We start from the raw sequence: 23,883 nt of genomic DNA on the forward strand, positions 1-23,883 counted from the left end.
TTTGACCAAGAAGGAGAGTGATGGAGTGCTGCATCAGATGACCTGGCCTCCACAACTCATTTCAAAATAACATTTTATTGGTCACATACATGTGATCAGCAGATGTTATTGGTCACATACACGTGATTAGCAGATGTTATTGGCTGTAGCGGAAGGCTTGTGCTTCTAGCTCCGACAGTGCAGAAATATATAACAAATTACACAACATATACCCAATGCACACACATCTAAGTAGGAATGAATTAAGACTATATACAGATGGACGTGAGATGTCAGAGCAGAACGGACTAAGATGCAGTCGAAGAGTATTGTTGGATTCTGGGGTAAACTTTGAACATTGTTATACTCAGAGAAAAGGAACATTAGTTACAAAAGAGACATGAGGGTTGGAGCCATAATGAAGCTTGGGAGGGGCTGGGAAAACAATCTCACGTGACAGTACTGATAAGGGGAGAAACCGTCGAAGGCTCATATCACTTAGTTCCCTGCTTAGCAAGAATGATGCAATGTTTAGCGATAAGGAGGAGACTCCACCCAAAGTGGGGTATGAACACCGCCATCTCTTTGTTCTGAATAATAGCCGTAACGACCCTTTGGGAAGAATTAAACTTGGTTAAGCTTCTCTTGTGTCCGTGAGTTATTTACTCTGAAAAATGAGAACCTAACAGTATAGGATACAGTATAGAATAGAGTAATATATATACACACACACTTGAGATGGAACTCAGAGCGAAGGAAAAGCAGCCAACAAGTGCTCAGCATATGTGGGATCTCCTACAAGACGTTTGGAAAAGCATTCCAGGTGAAGCTGGTTGAGAGAATGCCAAAAGTGTGCAAAGCTGTCATCAAGGTGAAGGGAGGCTTTTTGAAGAATCTGAAATATATTTTGATTTGTTTAACACTTTTTTTGGTTACTACATGATTCCATATGTGTTATTTCATAGTTTTGATGTCTGCACTTTAATTTTACAGTGTATAAAATAGTAAAAATAAAGAAAAATCCTTGATATATTTGGCTGTTTCCGCTGCATAACATGTAGAAGTTGTCACTTTTCAGGTTTTGAAGAAGTGACTGCTAAATGCTAACTCCCATTCGTATAAGCTGGTTAGCATAGTTAGCATACAGAAATCGTTGGTGTTGGTCAGACTGGTAACGACGGCTGAACATGTGTTGGGGTTGACATCCGTTCAAGCATTATACTCCGATTTGGACTTCAACATAGTGTGAAACACGCATAAACAATAGCCTAATTTTCCTGGGGGGCAATGAGGAGATTCAGGACCCCCCCCCCCCCCCACACACGTTTCCATGGCAATTCCATTGTTTTGGTCGAGTTCCATTGACCTCCTTATAGATAGTTCTAGAATGTTGTAGAGAAACAGGAAGTATAAAAACAGTATGAAGCCATAATACAACATGTGGCCTATTCTCTCCAACTTCAGGGAACACAGTGGACTCTTTCAATCCCCTAACGTCTACGGAGCTGGTTGGTACACCGAGCTGCAGAAGAGACAACAGGTGAAGTGTGTGGGTCACCTCCTCAGTGATAGAGTCCAGCGATGACGTAGCTTCATCATACAGCAGGATAGGAGGGTTCTTCAGAATGGCCCTGGCTATGGCCACACGCTGCTTCTCCCCACCTGAAACACACAGCCAGTCAATAATGCTGCCTTCACACACACGGCAACAGAGACAGGACAGGAAGTCAATAATGCTGCCTTCACACATACGGCAACAGAGACAGGACAGGAAGTCAATAATGCTGTCTTCACACACACGGCAACAGAGACAGGACAGGAAGTCAATAATGCTGTCTTGACACACACGGCAACAGAGACAGGGCAGAAGGTCAATAATGCTGTCTTGACACACACGGCAACAGAGACAGGAAGTCAATAATGCTGTCTTGACACACACGGCAACAGAGACAGGGCAGGAAGTCAATAATGCTGTCTTGACACACACGGCAACAGAGACAGGACAGGAAGTCAATAATGCTGTCTTGACACACACGGAAACAGAGACAGGAAGTCAATAATGCTGTCTTGACACACACGGCAACAGAGACAGGAAGTCAATAATGCTGTCTTGACACACACGGCAACAGAGACAGGACAGGAAGTCAATAATGCTGTCTTGACACACACGGAAACAGAGACAGGAAGTCAATAATGCTGTCTTGACACACACGGCAACAGAGACAGGACAGGAAGTCAATAATGCTGTCTTGACACACACGGCAACAGAGACAGGAAGTCAATAATGCTGTCTTGACACACACGGCAACAGAGACAGGAAGTCAATAATGCTGTCTTCACACACACGGCAACAGAGACAGGACAGGAAGTCAATAATGCTGTCTTCACACACACGGCAACAGAGACAGGGCAGAAAGTCAATAATGCTGTCTTCACACACGGCAACAGAGACAAGACAGGAAGTCAATAATGCTGTCTTCACACACGGCAACAGAGACAGAACAGGAAGCAAACACATATCTAGAACCAGGTAGGTAGAAGAAAGCCCCAGTAGTAACAGTAGGAGCTACACCAGTCAGACTGGTAGATATAGAAAGCCCCAGTAGTAACAGTAGGAGCTACACCAGTCAGACTGGTAGATATAGAAAGCCCCAGTAGTAACAGTAGGAGCTACACCAGTCAGACTGGTAGATATAGAAAGCCCCAGTAGTAACAGTAGGAGCTACACCAGTCAGACTGGTAGATATAGAAAGCCCCAGTAGTAACAGTAGGAGCTACACCAGTCAGACTGGTAGATATAGAAAGCCCCAGTAGTAACAGTAGGAGCTACACCAGTCAGACTGGTAGATATAGAAAGCCCCAGTAGTAACAGTAGGAGCTACACCAGTCAGACTGGTAGATATAGAAAGCCCCAGTAGTAACAGTAGGAGCTACACCAGTCAGACTGGTAGATATAGAAAGCCCCAGTAGTAACTACACCAGTCAGACTGGTAGATATAGAAAGCCCCAGTAGTAACTACACCAGTCAGACTGGTAGATATAGAAAGCCCCATTAGTAACAGTAGGAGCTACACCAGTCAGACTGGTAGATATAGAAAGCCCCAGTAGTAACTACACCAGTCAGACTGGTAGATATAGAAAGCCCCAGTAGTAACAGTAGGAGCTACACCAGTCAGACTGGTAGATATAGAAAGCCCCAGTAGCAACAGTAGGAGCTACACCAGTCAGACTGGTAGATATAGAAAGCCCCAGTAGTAACAGTAGGAGCTACACCAGTCAGACTGGTAGATATAGAAAGCCCCAGTAGTAACAGTAGGAGCTACACCAGTCAGACTGGTAGATATAGAAAGCCCCAGTAGTAACTACACCAGTCAGACTGGTAGATATAGAAAGCCCCAGTAGTAACTACACCAGTCAGACTGGTAGATATAGAAAGCCCCATTAGTAACAGTAGGAGCTACACCAGTCAGACTGGTAGATATAGAAAGCCCCAGTAGTAACTACACCAGTCAGACTGGTAGATATAGAAAGCCCCAGTAGTAACAGTAGGAGCTACACCAGTCAGGCTGGTAGATATAGAAAGCCCCAGTAGTAACAGTAGGAGCTACACCAGTCAGACTGGTAGATATAGAAAGCCCCAGTAGTAACAGTAGGAGCTACACCAGTCAGACTGGTAGATATAGAAAGCCCCAGTAGTAACAGTAGGAGCTACACCAGTCAGACTGGTAGATATAGAAAGCCCCAGTAGTAACTACACCAGTCAGACTGGTAGATATAGAAAGCCCCAGTAGTAACAGTAGGAGCTACACCAGTCAGACTGGTAGATATAGAAAGCCCCAGTAGTAACAGTAGGAGCTACACCAGTCAGACTGGTAGATATAGAAAGCCCCAGTAGTAGCAGTAGGAGCTACACCAGTCAGACTGGTAGATATAGAAAGCCCCAGTAGCAACAGTAGGAGCTACACCAGTCAGACTGGTAGATATAGAAAGCCCCAGTAGTAACAGTAGGAGCTACACCAGTCAGACTGGTAGATAAAGAAAGCCCCAGTAGTAACAGTAGGAGCTACACCAGTCAGACTGGTAGATATAGAAAGCCCCAGTAGTAACACAACTAGCTTCACAACACTAGATACCAGGCTGGAGCCCTCTACTGGTCCCTCTCCACTAGACAACTAGCTTCACAACACTAGATACCAGGCTGGAGCCCTCTACTGGTCCCTCTCCACTAGACAACTAGCTTCACAACACTAGATACCAGGCTGGAGCCCTCTCCTGGTCCCTCTCCACTAGACAACTAGCTTCACAACACTAGATACCAGACTGGAGCCTTCTCCTGGTCCCTCTCCACTAGACAACTAGCCTCACAACACTAGATACCAGGCTGGAGCCCTCTCCTGGTCCCTCTCCACTAGACAACTAGCTTCACAACACTAGATACCAGACTGGAGCCCTCTCCTGGTCCCTCTCCACTAGACAACTAGCTTCACAACACTAGATACCAGGCTGAAGCCCTCTCCTGGTCCCTCTCCACTAGACAACTAGCTTCACAACACTAGATACCAGACTGGAGCCCTCTCCTGGTCCCTCTCCACTAGACAACTAGCTTCACAACACTAGATACCAGGCTGGAACCCTCTCCTGGTCCCTCTCCACTAGACAACTAGCTTCACAACACTAGATACCAGACTGGAGCCCTCTCCTGGTCCCTCTCCACTAGACAACTAGCCTCACAACACTAGATACCAGGCTGGAGCCCTCTACTGGTCCCTCTCCACTAGACAACTAGCTTCACAACACTAGATACCAGGCTGGAGCCCTCTCCTGGTCCCTCTCCACTAGACAACTAGCTTCACAACACTAGATACCAGGCTGGAGCCCTCTCCTGGTCCCTCTGCACTAGACAACTAGCTTCACAACACTAGATACCAGGCTGGAGTCCTCTCCACTAGACAACTAGCTTCACAACACTAGATACCAGACTGGAGTCCTCTCCACTAGACAACTAGCTTCACAACACTAGATACCAGACTGGAGTCCTCTCCACTAGATAACTAGCTTCACAACACTAGATACCAGGCTGGAGCCCCCTCCTGGTCCCTCTCAACTAGACAACTAGCTTCACAACACTAGATACCAGGCTGGAGCCCTCTCCTGGTCCCTCTTCACTAGACAACTAGCTTCACAACACTAGATACCAGGCTGGAGCCCTCTCCACTAGACAACTAGCTTCACAACACTAGATACCAGACTGGAGCCCTCTTCTGGTCCCTCTCCACTAGACAACTAGCTTCACAACACTAGATACCAGGCTGGAGCCTTCTCCTGGTCCCTCTCCACTAGACAACTAGCTTCACAACACTAGATTCCAGACTGGAGCCCTCTCCTGGTCCCTCTCCACTAGACAACTAGCTTCACAACACTAGATACCAGACTGGAGCCCTCTCCTGGTCCCTCTCCACTAGACAACTAGCTTCACAACACTAGATACCAGGCTGGAGCCCTCTCCTGGTCCCTCTCCACTAGACAACTAGCTTCACAACACTAGATACCAGACTGGAGCCCTCTCTTGGTCCCTCTCCACTAGACAACTAGCTTCACAACACTAGATACCAGGCTGGAGCCCTCTCCTGGTCCCTCTCCACTAGACAACTAGCTTCACAACACTAGATACCAGACTGGAGCCTTCTCCTGGTCCCTCTCCACTAGACAACTAGCTTCACAACACTAGATACCAGACTGGAGCCCTCTCCTGGTCCCTCTCCACTAGACAACTAGCTTCACAACACTAGATACCAGACTGGAGCCCTCTCCTGGTCCCTCTCCACTAGACAACTAGCTTCACAACACTAGATACCAGGCTGGAGCCCTCTCCTGGTCCCTCTCCACTAGACAACTAGCTTCACAACACTAGATACCAGGCTGGAGCCTTCTCCTGGTCCCTCTCCACTAGACAACTAGCTTCACAACACTAGATACCAGACTGGAGCCCTCTCCTGGTCCCTCTCCACTAGACAACTAGCTTCACAACACTAGATACCAGGCTGGAGCCCTCTCCTGGTCCCTCTGCACTAGACAACTAGCTTCACAACACTAGATACCAGGCTGGAGTCCTCTCCACTAGACAACTAGCTTCACAACACTAGATACCAGACTGGAGTCCTCTCCACTAGACAACTAGCTTCACAACACTAGATACCAGACTGGAGCCCTCTTCTGGTCCCTCTCCACTAGACAACTAGCTTCACAACACTAGATACCAGGCTGGAGCCTTCTCCTGGTCCCTCTCCACTAGACAACTAGCTTCACAACACTAGATTCCAGACTGGAGCCCTCTCCTGGTCCCTCTCCACTAGACAACTAGCTTCACAACACTAGATACCAGACTGGAGCCCTCTCCTGGTCCCTCTCCACTAGACAACTAGCTTCACAACACTAGATACCAGGCTGGAGCCCTCTCCTGGTCCCTCTCCACTAGACAACTAGCTTCACAACACTAGATACCAGACTGGAGCCCTCTCTTGGTCCCTCTCCACTAGACAACTAGCTTCACAACACTAGATACCAGGCTGGAGCCCTCTCCTGGTCCCTCTCCACTAGACAACTAGCTTCACAACACTAGATACCAGACTGGAGCCTTCTCCTGGTCCCTCTCCACTAGACAACTAGCTTCACAACACTAGATACCAGACTGGAGCCCTCTCCTGGTCCCTCTCCACTAGACAACTAGCTTCACAACACTAGATACCAGACTGGAGCCCTCTCCTGGTCCCTCTCCACTAGACAACTAGCTTCACAACACTAGATACCAGGCTGGAGCCCTCTCCTGGTCCCTCTCCACTAGACAACTAGCTTCACAACACTAGATACCAGGCTGGAGCCTTCTCCTGGTCCCTCTCCACTAGACAACTAGCTTCACAACACTAGATACCAGACTGGAGCCCTCTCCTGGTCCCTCTCCACTAGACAACTAGCTTCACAACACTAGATACCAGGCTGGAGCCCTCTCCTGGTCCCTCTGCACTAGACAACTAGCTTCACAACACTAGATACCAGGCTGGAGTCCTCTCCACTAGACAACTAGCTTCACAACACTAGATACCAGACTGGAGTCCTCTCCACTAGACAACTAGCTTCACAACACTAGATACCAGACTGGAGTCCTCTCCACTAGATAACTAGCTTCACAACACTAGATACCAGGCTGGAGCCCTCTCCTGGTCCCTCTCTACTAGATAACTAGCTTCACAACACTAGATACCAGGCTGGAGCCTTCTCCTGGTCCCTCTCCACTAGACAACTAGCTTCACAACACTAGATACCAGGCTGGAGCCCTCTCCTGGTCCCTCTCCACTAGATAACTAGCTTCACAACACTAGATACCAGACTGGAGCCCTCTCCTGGTCCCTCTCAACTAGACAACTAGCTTCACAACACTAGATACCAGGCTGGAGCCCTCTCCTGGTCCCTCTTCACTAGACAACTAGCTTCACAACACTAGATACCAGGCTGGAGCCTTCTCCTGGTCCCTCTCCACTAGACAACTAGCTTCACAACACTAGATACCAGACTGGAGCCTTCTCCTGGTCCCTCTCCACTAGACAACTAGCTTCACAACACTAGATACCAGACTGGAGCCCTCTCCACTAGACAACTAGCTTCACAACACTAGATACCAGACTGGAGCCCTCTTCTGGTCCCTCTCCACTAGACAACTAGCTTCACAACACTAGATACCAGGCTGGAGCCTTCTCCTGGTCCCTCTCCACTAGACAACTAGCTTCACAACACTAGATTCCAGACTGGAGCCCTCTCCTGGTCCCTCTCCACTAGACAACTAGCTTCACAACACTAGATACCAGACTGGAGCCCTCTCCTGGTCCCTCTCCACTAGACAACTAGCTTCACAACACTAGATACCAGGCTGGAGCCCTCTCCTGGTCCCTCTCCACTAGACAACTAGCTTCACAACACTAGATACCAGACTGGAGCCCTCTCTTGGTCCCTCTCCACTAGACAACTAGCTTCACAACACTAGATACCAGGCTGGAGCCCTCTCCTGGTCCCTCTCCACTAGACAACTAGCTTCACAACACTAGATACCAGACTGGAGCCTTCTCCTGGTCCCTCTCCACTAGACAACTAGCTTCACAACACTAGATACCAGACTGGAGCCCTCTCCTGGTCCCTCTCCACTAGACAACTAGCTTCACAACACTAGATACCAGACTGGAGCCCTCTCCTGGTCCCTCTCCACTAGACAACTAGCTTCACAACACTAGATACCAGGCTGGAGCCCTCTCCTGGTCCCTCTCCACTAGACAACTAGCTTCACAACACTAGATACCAGGCTGGAGCCTTCTCCTGGTCCCTCTCCACTAGACAACTAGCTTCACAACACTAGATACCAGACTGGAGCCCTCTCCTGGTCCCTCTCCACTAGACAACTAGCTTCACAACACTAGATACCAGGCTGGAGCCCTCTCCTGGTCCCTCTGCACTAGACAACTAGCTTCACAACACTAGATACCAGGCTGGAGTCCTCTCCACTAGACAACTAGCTTCACAACACTAGATACCAGACTGGAGTCCTCTCCACTAGACAACTAGCTTCACAACACTAGATACCAGACTGGAGTCCTCTCCACTAGATAACTAGCTTCACAACACTAGATACCAGGCTGGAGCCCTCTCCTGGTCCCTCTCTACTAGATAACTAGCTTCACAACACTAGATACCAGGCTGGAGCCTTCTCCTGGTCCCTCTCCACTAGACAACTAGCTTCACAACACTAGATACCAGACTGGAGCCCTCTCCTGGTCCCTCTCCACTAGACAACTAGCTTCACAACACTAGATACCAGGCTGGAGCCCTCTCCTGGTCCCTCTCCACTAGACAACTAGCTTCACAACACTAGATACCAGGCTGGAGTCCTCTCCACTAGACAACTAGCTTCACAACACTAGATACCAGCCTGGAGTCCTCTCCACTAGACAACTAGCTTCACAACACTAGATACCAGACTGGAGTCCTCTCCACTAGATAACTAGCTTCACAACACTAGATACCAGGCTGGAGCCCTCTCCTGGTCCCTCTCCACTAGATAACTAGCTTCACAACACTAGATACCAGACTGGAGCCCTCTCCTGGTCCCTCTCCACTAGACAACTAGCTTCACAACACTAGATACCAGGCTGGAGCCCTCTCCTGGTCCCTCTTCACTAGACAACTAGCTTCACAACACTAGATACCAGGCTGGAGCCCTCTCCTGGTCCCTCTCCACTAGACAACTAGCTTCACAACACTAGATACCAGACTGGAGCCCTCTCCTGGTCCCTCTCCACTAGACAACTAGCTTCACAACACTAGATACCAGACTGGAGCCTTCTCCTGGTCCCTCTCCACTAGACAACTAGCTTCACAACACTAGATACCAGACTGGAGCCCTCTCCTGGTCCCTCTCCACTAGACAACTAGCTTCACAACACTAGATACCAGACTGGAGCCCTCTCCACTAGACAACTAGCTTCACAACACTAGATACCAGACTGGAGTCCTCTCCACTAGACAACTAGCTTCACAACACTAGATACCAGACTGGAGTCCTCTCCACTAGATAACTAGCTTCACAACACTAGATACCAGGCTGGAGCCCTCTCCTGGTCCCTCTCCACTAGATAACTAGCTTCACAACACTAGATACCAGACTGGAGCCCTCTCCTGGTCCCTCTCAACTAGACAACTAGCTTCACAACACTAGATACCAGGCTGGAGCCCTCTCCTGGTCCCTCTTCACTAGACAACTAGCTTCACAACACTAGATACCAGGCTGGAGCCTTCTCCTGGTCCCTCTCCACTAGACAACTAGCTTCACAACACTAGATACCAGACTGGAGCCTTCTCCTGGTCCCTCTCCACTAGACAACTAGCTTCACAACACTAGATACCAGACTGGAGCCCTCTCCACTAGACAACTAGCTTCACAACACTAGATACCAGACTGGAGCCCTCTTCTGGTCCCTCTCCACTAGACAACTAGCTTCACAACACTAGATACCAGGCTGGAGCCTTCTCCTGGTCCCTCTCCACTAGACAACTAGCTTCACAACACTAGATTCCAGACTGGAGCCCTCTCCTGGTCCCTCTCCACTAGACAACTAGCTTCACAACACTAGATACCAGACTGGAGCCCTCTCCTGGTCCCTCTCCACTAGACAACTAGCTTCACAACACTAGATACCAGGCTGGAGCCCTCTCCTGGTCCCTCTCCACTAGACAACTAGCTTCACAACACTAGATACCAGACTGGAGCCCTCTCTTGGTCCCTCTCCACTAGACAACTAGCTTCACAACACTAGATACCAGGCTGGAGCCCTCTCCTGGTCCCTCTCCACTAGACAACTAGCTTCACAACACTAGATACCAGACTGGAGCCTTCTCCTGGTCCCTCTCCACTAGACAACTAGCTTCACAACACTAGATACCAGACTGGAGCCCTCTCCTGGTCCCTCTCCACTAGACAACTAGCTTCACAACACTAGATACCAGACTGGAGCCCTCTCCTGGTCCCTCTCCACTAGACAACTAGCTTCACAACACTAGATACCAGGCTGGAGCCCTCTCCTGGTCCCTCTCCACTAGACAACTAGCTTCACAACACTAGATACCAGGCTGGAGCCTTCTCCTGGTCCCTCTCCACTAGACAACTAGCTTCACAACACTAGATACCAGACTGGAGCCCTCTCCTGGTCCCTCTCCACTAGACAACTAGCTTCACAACACTAGATACCAGGCTGGAGCCCTCTCCTGGTCCCTCTGCACTAGACAACTAGCTTCACAACACTAGATACCAGGCTGGAGTCCTCTCCACTAGACAACTAGCTTCACAACACTAGATACCAGACTGGAGTCCTCTCCACTAGACAACTAGCTTCACAACACTAGATACCAGACTGGAGTCCTCTCCACTAGATAACTAGCTTCACAACACTAGATACCAGGCTGGAGCCCTCTCCTGGTCCCTCTCTACTAGATAACTAGCTTCACAACACTAGATACCAGGCTGGAGCCTTCTCCTGGTCCCTCTCCACTAGACAACTAGCTTCACAACACTAGATACCAGGCTGGAGCCCTCTCCTGGTCCCTCTCCACTAGATAACTAGCTTCACAACACTAGATACCAGACTGGAGCCCTCTCCTGGTCCCTCTCAACTAGACAACTAGCTTCACAACACTAGATACCAGGCTGGAGCCCTCTCCTGGTCCCTCTTCACTAGACAACTAGCTTCACAACACTAGATACCAGGCTGGAGCCTTCTCCTGGTCCCTCTCCACTAGACAACTAGCTTCACAACACTAGATACCAGACTGGAGCCTTCTCCTGGTCCCTCTCCACTAGACAACTAGCTTCACAACACTAGATACCAGACTGGAGCCCTCTCCACTAGACAACTAGCTTCACAACACTAGATACCAGACTGGAGCCCTCTTCTGGTCCCTCTCCACTAGACAACTAGCTTCACAACACTAGATACCAGGCTGGAGCCTTCTCCTGGTCCCTCTCCACTAGACAACTAGCTTCACAACACTAGATTCCAGACTGGAGCCCTCTCCTGGTCCCTCTCCACTAGACAACTAGCTTCACAACACTAGATACCAGACTGGAGCCCTCTCCTGGTCCCTCTCCACTAGACAACTAGCTTCACAACACTAGATACCAGGCTGGAGCCCTCTCCTGGTCCCTCTCCACTAGACAACTAGCTTCACAACACTAGATACCAGACTGGAGCCCTCTCTTGGTCCCTCTCCACTAGACAACTAGCTTCACAACACTAGATACCAGGCTGGAGCCCTCTCCTGGTCCCTCTCCACTAGACAACTAGCTTCACAACACTAGATACCAGACTGGAGCCTTCTCCTGGTCCCTCTCCACTAGACAACTAGCTTCACAACACTAGATACCAGACTGGAGCCCTCTCCTGGTCCCTCTCCACTAGACAACTAGCTTCACAACACTAGATACCAGACTGGAGCCCTCTCCTGGTCCCTCTCCACTAGACAACTAGCTTCACAACACTAGATACCAGGCTGGAGCCCTCTCCTGGTCCCTCTCCACTAGACAACTAGCTTCACAACACTAGATACCAGGCTGGAGCCTTCTCCTGGTCCCTCTCCACTAGACAACTAGCTTCACAACACTAGATACCAGACTGGAGCCCTCTCCTGGTCCCTCTCCACTAGACAACTAGCTTCACAACACTAGATACCAGGCTGGAGCCCTCTCCTGGTCCCTCTGCACTAGACAACTAGCTTCACAACACTAGATACCAGGCTGGAGTCCTCTCCACTAGACAACTAGCTTCACAACACTAGATACCAGACTGGAGTCCTCTCCACTAGATAACTAGCTTCACAACACTAGATATCAGGCTGGAGCCCTCTCCTGGTCCCTCTCTACTAGATAACTAGCTTCACAACACTAGATACCAGGCTGGAGCCTTCTCCTGGTCCCTCTCCACTAGACAACTAGCTTCACAACACTAGATACCAGACTGGAGCCCTCTCCTGGTCCCTCTCCACTAGACAACTAGCTTCACAACACTAGATACCAGGCTGGAGCCCTCTCCTGGTCCCTCTCCACTAGACAACTAGCTTCACAACACTAGATACCAGGCTGGAGTCCTCTCCACTAGACAACTAGCTTCACAACACTAGATACCAGACTGGAGTCCTCTCCACTAGACAACTAGCTTCACAACACTAGATACCAGACTGGAGTCCTCTCCACTAGATAACTAGCTTCACAACACTAGATACCAGGCTGGAGCCCTCTCCTGGTCCCTCTCCACTAGATAACTAGCTTCACAACACTAGATACCAGACTGGAGCCCTCTCCTGGTCCCTCTCAACTAGACAACTAGCTTCACAACACTAGATACCAGACTGGAGCCCTCTCCTGGTCCCTCTCCACTAGACAACTAGCTTCACAACACTAGATACCAGGCTGGAGCCCTCTCCTGGTCCCTCTTCACTAGACAACTAGCTTCACAACACTAGATACCAGGCTGGAGCCCTCTCCTGGTCCCTCTCCACTAGACAACTAGCTTCACAACACTAGATACCAGACTGGAGCCCTCTCCTGGTCCCTCTCCACTAGACAACTAGCTTCACAACACTAGATACCAGACTGGAGCCTTCTCCTGGTCCCTCTCCACTAGACAACTAGCTTCACAACACTAGATACCAGACTGGAGCCCTCTCCTGGTCCCTCTCCACTAGACAACTAGCTTCACAACACTAGATACCAGACTGGAGCCCTCTCCTGGTCCCTCTCCACTAGACAACTAGCTTCACAACACTAGATACCAGGCTGGAGCCCTCTCCTGGTCCCTCTCCACTAGACAACTAGCTTCACAACACTAGATACCAGGCTGGAGCCTTCTCCTGGTCCCTCTCCACTAGACAACTAGCTTCACAACACTAGATACCAGACTGGAGCCCTCTCCTGGTCCCTCTCCACTAGACAACTAGCTTCACAACACTAGATACCAGGCTGGAGCCCTCTCCTGGTCCCTCTCCACTAGACAACTAGCTTCACAACACTAGATACCAGGCTGGAGTCCTCTCCACTAGACAACTAGCTTCACAACACTAGATACCAGACTGGAGTCCTCTCCACTAGACAACTAGCTTCACAACACTAGATACCAGACTGGAGTCCTCTCCACTAGATAACTAGCTTCACAACACTAGATACCAGGCTGGAGCCCTCTCCTGGTCCCTCTCTACTAGATAACTAGCTTCACAACACTAGATACCAGGCTGGAGCCTTCTCCTGGTCCCTCTCCACTAGACAACTAGCTTCACAACACTAGATACCAGACTGGAGCCCTCTCCTGGTCCCTCTCCACTAGACAACTAGCTTCACAACACTAGATACCAGGCTGGAGCCCTCTCCTGGTCCCTCTCCACTAGACAACTAGCTTCACAACACTAGATACCAGGCTGGAGTCCTCTCCACTAGACAACTAGCTTCACAACACTAGATACCAGACTGGAGTCCTCTCCACTAGACAACTAGCTTCACAACACTAGATACCAGACTGGAGTCCTCTCCACTAGATAACTAGCTTCACAACACTAGATACCAGGCTGGAGCCCTCTCCTGGTCCCTCTCCACTAGATAACTAGCTTCACAACACTAGATACCAGACTGGAGCCCTCTCCTGGACCCTCTCAACTAGACAACTAGCTTCACAACACTAGATACCAGGCTGGAGCCCTCTCCTGGTCCCTCTCCACTAGACAACTAGCTTCACAACACTAGATACCAGGCTGGAGCCCTCTCCTGGTCCCTCTTCCGTAGACAACTAGCTTCACAACACTAGATACCAGGCTGGAGCCCTCTCCTGGTCCCTCTCCACTAGACAACTAGCTTCACAACACTAGATACCAGACTGGAGCCCTCTCCTGGTCCCTCTCCACTAGACAACTAGCTTCACAACACTAGATACCAGACTGGAGCCTTCTCCTGGTCCCTCTCCACTAGACAACTAGGTTCACAACACTAGATACCAGACTGGAGCCTTCTCCTGGTCCCTCTCCACTAGACAACTAGCTTCACAACACTAGATACCAGACTGGAGCCCTCTCCACTAGACAACTAGCTTCACAACACTAGATACCAGACTGGAGCCCTCTCCTGGTCCCTCTCCACTAGACAACTAGCTTCACAACACTAGATACCAGACTGGAGCCTTCTCCTGGTCCCTCTCCACTAGACAACTAGCTTCACAACACTAGATACCAGGCTGGAGCCCTCTCCTGGTCCCTCTCCACTAGACAACTAGCTTCACAACACTAGATACCAGGCTGGAGCCCTCTCCTGGTCCCTCTCCACTAGACAACTAGCTTCACAACACTAGATACCAGACTGGAGCCCTCTCCTGGTCCCTCTCCACTAGACAACTAGCTTCACAACACTAGATACCAGACTGGAGCCCTCTCCACTAGACAACTAGCTTCACAACACTAGATACCAGACTGGAGCCCTCTCCTGGTCCCTCTCCACTAGACAACTAGCTTCACAACACTAGATACCAGGCTGGAGCCCTCTCCTGGTCCCTCTCCACTAGATAACTAGCTTCACAACACTAGATACCAGACTGGAGCCTTCTCCTGGTCCCTCTCCACTAGACAACTAGCTTCACAACACTAGATACCAGACTGGAGCCCTCTCCTGGTCCCTCTCCACTAGACAACTAGCTTCACAACACTAGATACCAGGCTGGAGCCCTCTCCTGGTCCCTCTCCACTAGACAACTAGCTTCACAACACTAGATACCAGGCTGGAGCCCTCTCCTGGTCCCTCTCCACTAGACAACTAGCTTCACAACACTAGATACCAGGCTGGAGCCTTCTCCTGGTCCCTCTCCACTAGACAACTAGCTTCACAACACTAGATACCAGACTGGAGCCCTCTCCTGGTCCCTCTCCACTAGACAACTAGCTTCACAACACTAGATACCAGGCTGGAGCCCTCTCCTGGTCCCTCTGCACTAGACAACTAGCTTCACAACACTAGATACCAGGCTGGAGTCCTCTCCACTAGACAACTAGCTTCACAACACTAGATACCAGACTGGAGTCCTCTCCACTAGACAACTAGCTTCACAACACTAGATACCAGACTGGAGTCCTCTCCACTAGATAACTAGCTTCACAACACTAGATACCAGGCTGGAGCCCTCTCCTGGTCCCTCTCTACTAGATAACTAGCTTCACAACACTAGATACCAGGCTGGAGCCTTCTCCTGGTCCCTCTCCACTAGACAACTAGCTTCACAACACTAGATACCAGACTGGAGCCCTCTCCTGGTCCCTCTCCACTAGACAACTAGCTTCACAACACTAGATACCAGGCTGGAGCCCTCTCCTGGTCCCTCTCCACTAGACAACTAGCTTCACAACACTAGATACCAGGCTGGAGTCCTCTCCACTAGACAACTAGCTTCACAACACTAGATACCAGACTGGAGTCCTCTCCACTAGACAACTAGCTTCACAACACTAGATACCAGACTGGAGTCCTCTCCACTAGATAACTAGCTTCACAACACTAGATACCAGGCTGGAGCCCTCTCCTGGTCCCTCTCCACTAGATAACTAGCTTCACAACACTAGATACCAGACTGGAGCCCTCTCCTGGTCCCTCTCAACTAGACAACTAGCTTCACAACACTAGATACCAGACTGGAGCCCTCTCCTGGTCCCTCTCCACTAGACAACTAGCTTCACAACACTAGATACCAGGCTGGAGCCCTCTCCTGGTCCCTCTTCACTAGACAACTAGCTTCACAACACTAGATACCAGGCTGGAGCCCTCTCCTGGTCCCTCTCCACTAGACAACTAGCTTCACAACACTAGATACCAGACTGGAGCCCTCTCCTGGTCCCTCTCCACTAGACAACTAGCTTCACAACACTAGATACCAGACTGGAGCCTTCTCCTGGTCCCTCTCCACTAGACAACTAGCTTCACAACACTAGATACCAGACTGGAGCCCTCTCCTGGTCCCTCTCCACTAGACAACTAGCTTCACAACACTAGATACCAGACTGGAGCCCTCTCCTGGTCCCTCTCCACTAGACAACTAGCTTCACAACACTAGATACCAGGCTGGAGCCCTCTCCTGGTCCCTCTCCACTAGACAACTAGCTTCACAACACTAGATACCAGGCTGGAGCCTTCTCCTGGTCCCTCTCCACTAGACAACTAGCTTCACAACACTAGATACCAGACTGGAGCCCTCTCCTGGTCCCTCTCCACTAGACAACTAGCTTCACAACACTAGATACCAGGCTGGAGCCCTCTCCTGGTCCCTCTCCACTAGACAACTAGCTTCACAACACTAGATACCAGGCTGGAGTCCTCTCCACTAGACAACTAGCTTCACAACACTAGATACCAGACTGAAGTCCTCTCCACTAGACAACTAGCTTCACAACACTAGATACCAGACTGGAGTCCTCTCCACTAGATAACTAGCTTCACAACACTAGATACCAGGCTGGAGCCCTCTCCTGGTCCCTCTCTACTAGATAACTAGCTTCACAACACTAGATACCAGGCTGGAGCCTTCTCCTGGTCCCTCTCCACTAGACAACTAGCTTCACAACACTAGATACCAGACTGGAGCCCTCTCCTGGTCCCTCTCCACTAGACAACTAGCTTCACAACACTAGATACCAGGCTGGAGCCCTCTCCTGGTCCCTCTCCACTAGACAACTAGCTTCACAACACTAGATACCAGGCTGGAGTCCTCTCCACTAGACAACTAGCTTCACAACACTAGATACCAGACTGGAGTCCTCTCCACTAGACAACTAGCTTCACAACACTAGATACCAGACTGGAGTCCTCTCCACTAGATAACTAGCTTCACAACACTAGATACCAGGCTGGAGCCCTCTCCTGGTCCCTCTCCACTAGATAACTAGCTTCACAACACTAGATACCAGACTGGAGCCCTCTCCTGGACCCTCTCAACTAGACAACTAGCTTCACAACACTAGATACCAGGCTGGAGCCCTCTCCTGGTCCCTCTCCACTAGACAACTAGCTTCACAACACTAGATACCAGGCTGGAGCCCTCTCCTGGTCCCTCTTCACTAGACAACTAGCTTCACAACACTAGATACCAGGCTGGAGCCCTCTCCTGGTCCCTCTCCACTAGACAACTAGCTTCACAACACTAGATACCAGACTGGAGCCCTCTCCTGGTCCCTCTCCACTAGACAACTAGCTTCACAACACTAGATACCAGACTGGAGCCTTCTCCTGGTCCCTCTCCACTAGACAACTAGGTTCACAACACTAGATACCAGACTGGAGCCTTCTCCTGGTCCCTCTCCACTAGACAACTAGCTTCACAACACTAGATACCAGACTGGAGCCCTCTCCACTAGACAACTAGCTTCACAACACTAGATACCAGACTGGAGCCCTCTCCTGGTCCCTCTCCACTAGACAACTAGCTTCACAACACTAGATACCAGACTGGAGCCTTCTCCTGGTCCCTCTCCACTAGACAACTAGCTTCACAACACTAGATACCAGGCTGGAGCCCTCTCCTGGTCCCTCTCCACTAGACAACTAGCTTCACAACACTAGATACCAGGCTGGAGCCCTCTCCTGGTCCCTCTCCACTAGACAACTAGCTTCACAACACTAGATACCAGACTGGAGCCCTCTCCTGGTCCCTCTCCACTAGACAACTAGCTTCACAACACTAGATACCAGACTGGAGCCCTCTCCACTAGACAACTAGCTTCACAACACTAGATACCAGACTGGAGCCCTCTCCTGGTCCCTCTCCACTAGACAACTAGCTTCACAACACTAGATACCAGGCTGGAGCCTTCTCCTGGTCCCTCTCCACTAGACAACTAGCTTCACAACACTAGATACCAGGCTGGAGCCTTCTCCTGGTCCCTCTCCACTAGACAACTAGCTTCACAACACTAGATTCCAGACTGGAGCCCTCTCCTGGTCCCTCTCCACTAGACAACTAGCTTCACAACACTAGATACCAGACTGGAGCCCTCTCCTGGTCCCTCTCCACTAGACAACTAGCTTCACAACACTAGATACCAGGCTGGAGCCCTCTCCTGGTCCCTCTCCACTAGACAACTAGCTTCACAACACTAGATACCAGACTGGAGCCCTCTCCTGGTCCCTCTCCACTAGACAACTAGCTTCACAACACTAGATACCAGGCTGGAGCCCTCTCCTGGTCCCTCTCCACTAGACAACTAGCTTCACAACACTAGATACCAGACTGGAGCCTTCTCCTGGTCCCTCTCCACTAGACAACTAGCTTCACAACACTAGATACCAGACTGGAGCCCTCTCCTGGTCCCTCTCCACTAGACAACTAGCTTCACAACACTAGATACCAGACTGGAGCCCTCTCCTGGTCCCTCTCCACTAGACAACTAGCTTCACAACACTAGATACCAGACTGGAGCCCTCTCCACTAGACAACTAGCTTCACAACACTAGATACCAGGCTGGAGCCCTCTCCTGGTCCCTCTCCACTAGACAACTAGCTTCACAACACTAGATACCAGGCTGGAGTCCTCTCCACTAGACAACTAGCTTCACAACACTAGATACCAGACTGGAGTCCTCTCCACTAGACAACTAGCTTCACAACACTAGATACCAGACTGGAGTCCTCTCCACTAGATAACTAGCTTCACAACACTAGATACCAGGCTGGAGCCCTCTCCTGGTCCCTCTCTACTAGATAACTAGCTTCACAACACTAGATACCAGGCTGGAGCCTTCTCCTGGTCCCTCTCCACTAGACAACTAGCTTCACAACACTAGATACCAGACTGGAGCCCTCTCCTGGTCCCTCTCCACTAGACAACTAGCTTCACAACACTAGATACCAGGCTGGAGCCCTCTCCTGGTCCCTCTCCACTAGACAACTAGCTTCACAACACTAGATACCAGGCTGGAGTCCTCTCCACTAGACAACTAGCTTCACAACACTAGATACCAGACTGGAGTCCTCTCCACTAGACAACTAGCTTCACAACACTAGATACCAGACTGGAGTCCTCTCAACTAGACAACTAGCTTCACAACACTAGATACCAGGCTGGAGCCCTCTCCTGGTCCCTCTCCACTAGACAACTAGCTTCACAACACTAGATACCAGGCTGGAGCCCTCTCCTGGTCCCTCTTCACTAGACAACTAGCTTCACAACACTAGATACCAGGCTGGAGCCCTCTCCTGGTCCCTCTCCACTAGACAACTAGCTTCACAACACTAGATACCAGACTGGAGCCCTCTCCTGGTCCCTCTCCACTAGACAACTAGCTTCACAACACTAGATACCAGACTGGAGCCTTCTCCTGGTCCCTCTCCACTAGACAACTAGCTTCACAACACTAGATACCAGACTGGAGCCCTCTCCTGGTCCCTCTCCACTAGACAACTAGCTTCACAACACTAGATACCAGACTGGAGCCCTCTCCACTAGACAACTAGCTTCACAACACTAGATACCAGACTGGAGCCCTCTCCTGGTCCCTCTCCACTAGACAACTAGCTTCACAACACTAGATACCAGGCTGGAGCCTTCTCCTGGTCCCTCTCCACTAGACAACTAGCTTCACAACACTAGATACCAGGCTGGAGCCTTCTCCTGGTCCCTCTCCACTAGACAACTAGCTTCACAACACTAGATTCCAGACTGGAGCCCTCTCCTGGTCCCTCTCCACTAGACAACTAGCTTCACAACACTAGATACCAGACTGGAGCCTTCTCCTGGTCCCTCTCCACTAGACAACTAGCTTCACAACACTAGATACCAGACTGGAGTCCTCTCCACTAGACAACTAGCTTCACAACACTAGATACCAGGCTGGAGCCCTCTCCTGGTCCCTCTCCACTAGACAACTAGCTTCACAACACTAGATACCAGACTGGAGCCCTCTCCTGGTCCCTCTCCACTAGACAACTAGCTTCACAACACTAGATACCAGGCTGGAGCCTTCTCCTGGTCCCTCTCCACTAGACAACTAGCTTCACAACACTAGATACCAGACTGGAGCCCTCTCCTGGTCCCTCTCCACTAGACAACTAGCTTCACAACACTAGATACCAGGCTGGAGCCCTCTCCTGGTCCCTCTCCACTAGACAACTAGCTTCACAACACTAGATACCAGGCTGGAGTCCTCTCCACTAGACAACTAGCTTCACAACACTAGATACCAGACTGGAGCCCTCTCCTGGTCCCTCTCCACTAGACAACTAGCTTCACAACACTAGATACCAGGCTGGAGCCCTCTCCTGGTCCCTCTCCACTAGATAACTAGCTTCACAACACTAGATACCAGACTGGAGCCTTCTCCTGGTCCCTCTCCACTAGACAACTAGCTTCACAACACTAGATACCAGACTGGAGCCCTCTCCTGGTCCCTCTCCACTAGACAACTAGCTTCACAACACTAGATACCAGACTGGAGCCCTCTCCTGGTCCCTCTCCACTAGACAACTAGCTTCACAACACTAGATACCAGGCTGGAGCCCTCTCCTGGTCCCTCTCCACTAGACAACTAGCTTCACAACACTAGATACCAGGCTGGAGCCTTCTCCTGGTCCCTCTCCACTAGACAACTAGCTTCACAACACTAGATACCAGACTGGAGCCCTCTCCTGGTCCCTCTCCACTAGACAACTAGCTTCACAACACTAGATACCAGGCTGGAGCCCTCTCCTGGTCCCTCTGCACTAGACAACTAGCTTCACAACACTAGATACCAGGCTGGAGTCCTCTCCACTAGACAACTAGCTTCACAACACTAGATACCAGACTGGAGTCCTCTCCACTAGACAACTAGCTTCACAACACTAGATACCAGACTGGAGTCCTCTCCACTAGATAACTAGCTTCACAACACTAGATACCAGGCTGGAGCCCTCTCCTGGTCCCTCTCTACTAGATAACTAGCTTCACAACACTAGATACCAGGCTGGAGCCTTCTCCTGGTCCCTCTCCACTAGACAACTAGCTTCACAACACTAGATACCAGACTGGAGCCCTCTCCTGGTCCCTCTCCACTAGACAACTAGCTTCACAACACTAGATACCAGGCTGGAGCCCTCTCCTGGTCCCTCTCCACTAGACAACTAGCTTCACAACACTAGATACCAGGCTGGAGTCCTCTCCACTAGACAACTAGCTTCACAACACTAGATACCAGACTGGAGTCCTCTCCACTAGACAACTAGCTTCACAACACTAGATACCAGACTGGAGTCCTCTCCACTAGATAACTAGCTTCACAACACTAGATACCAGGCTGGAGCCCTCTCCTGGTCCCTCTCCACTAGATAACTAGCTTCACAACACTAGATACCAGACTGGAGCCCTCTCCTGGTCCCTCTCAACTAGACAACTAGCTTCACAACACTAGATACCAGACTGGAGCCCTCTCCTGGTCCCTCTCCACTAGACAACTAGCTTCACAACACTAGATACCAGGCTGGAGCCCTCTCCTGGTCCCTCTCCACTAGACAACTAGCTTCACAACACTAGATACCAGGCTGGAGCCCTCTCCTGGTCCCTCTCCACTAGACAACTAGCTTCACAACACTAGATACCAGACTGGAGCCCTCTCCTGGTCCCTCTCCACTAGACAACTAGCTTCACAACACTAGATACCAGACTGGAGCCTTCTCCTGGTCCCTCTCCACTAGACAACTAGCTTCACAACACTAGATACCAGACTGGAGCCCTCTCCTGGTCCCTCTCCACTAGACAACTAGCTTCACAACACTAGATACCAGACTGGAGCCCTCTCCTGGTCCCTCTCCACTAGACAACTAGCTTCACAACACTAGATACCAAGCTGGAGCCCTCTCCTGGTCCCTCTCCACTAGACAACTAGCTTCACAACACTAGATACCAGGCTGGAGCCTTCTCCTGGTCCCTCTCCACTAGACAACTAGCTTCACAACACTAGATACCAGACTGGAGCCCTCTCCTGGTCCCTCTCCACTAGACAACTAGCTTCACAACACTAGATACCAGGCTGGAGCCCTCTCCTGGTCCCTCTCCACTAGACAACTAGCTTCACAACACTAGATACCAGGCTGGAGTCCTCTCCACTAGACAACTAGCTTCACAACACTAGATACCAGACTGGAGTCCTCTCCACTAGACAACTAGCTTCACAACACTAGATACCAGACTGGAGTCCTCTCCACTAGATAACTAGCTTCACAACACTAGATACCAGGCTGGAGCCCTCTCCTGGTCCCTCTCTACTAGATAACTAGCTTCACAACACTAGATACCAGGCTGGAGCCTTCTCCTGGTCCCTCTCCACTAGACAACTAGCTTCACAACACTAGATACCAGACTGGAGCCCTCTCCTGGTCCCTCTCCACTAGACAACTAGCTTCACAACACTAGATACCAGGCTGGAGCCCTCTCCTGGTCCCTCTCCACTAGACAACTAGCTTCACAACACTAGATACCAGGCTGGAGTCCTCTCCACTAGACAACTAGCTTCACAACACTAGATACCAGACTGGAGTCCTCTCCACTAGACAACTAGCTTCACAACACTAGATACCAGACTGGAGTCCTCTCCACTAGATAACTAGCTTCACAACACTAGATACCAGGCTGGAGCCCTCTCCTGGTCCCTCTCCACTAGATAACTAGCTTCACAACACTAGATACCAGACTGGAGCCCTCTCCTGGACCCTCTCAACTAGACAACTAGCTTCACAACACTAGATACCAGGCTGGAGCCCTCTCCTGGTCCCTCTCCACTAGACAACTAGCTTCACAACACTAGATACCAGGCTGGAGCCCTCTCCTGGTCCCTCTTCACTAGACAACTAGCTTCACAACACTAGATACCAGGCTGGAGCCCTCTCCTGGTCCCTCTCCACTAGACAACTAGCTTCACAACACTAGATACCAGACTGGAGCCCTCTCCTGGTCCCTCTCCACTAGACAACTAGCTTCACAACACTAGATACCAGACTGGAGCCTTCTCCTGGTCCCTCTCCACTAGACAACTAGGTTCACAACACTACATTTAAGTCATTTAGCAGACGCTCTTATCCAGAGCGACTTACAAGTACATACAGTCATACCTTTTTGTACTGGCCCCCCGTGGGAAACGAACCCACAACCCTGGCGTTGCAAGCGCCATGCTCTACCAACTGAGCTACACGGGACTAGAGGCCAGACTGGAGCCTTCTCCTGGTCCCTCTCCACTAGACAACTAGCTTCACAACACTAGATACCAGACTGGAGCCCTCTCCACTAGACAACTAGCTTCACAACACTAGATACCAGACTGGAGCCCTC

The 23,883-nt window shown here is 50.4% G+C and overlaps 1 protein-coding gene across 2 annotated transcripts in view; it reads right to left on the reverse strand.

The window, feature by feature from the left end:
• LOC129858532 (iron-sulfur clusters transporter ABCB7, mitochondrial-like) overlaps window positions 1-23,883 on the reverse strand; it is a 147,447-nt gene that overhangs the window by 16,659 nt on the left and 106,905 nt on the right. For both annotated transcript variants that reach the window (XR_008760056.1, XM_055927836.1), the window contains exon 14: window positions 1,538-1,641. Coding sequence is in view for 1 of the 2 variants with exons in the window: in XM_055927836.1 (XP_055783811.1) it covers window positions 1,538-1,641 (104 nt within the window). In the remaining variant the exon portion in view is untranslated. The remainder of the gene's footprint in view (window positions 1-1,537; window positions 1,642-23,883) is intronic.

Source organism: Salvelinus fontinalis, chromosome 6, assembly GCF_029448725.1.
Source record: "Salvelinus fontinalis isolate EN_2023a chromosome 6, ASM2944872v1, whole genome shotgun sequence".
NCBI classification, from domain to species: domain Eukaryota; kingdom Metazoa; phylum Chordata; class Actinopteri; order Salmoniformes; family Salmonidae; genus Salvelinus; species Salvelinus fontinalis.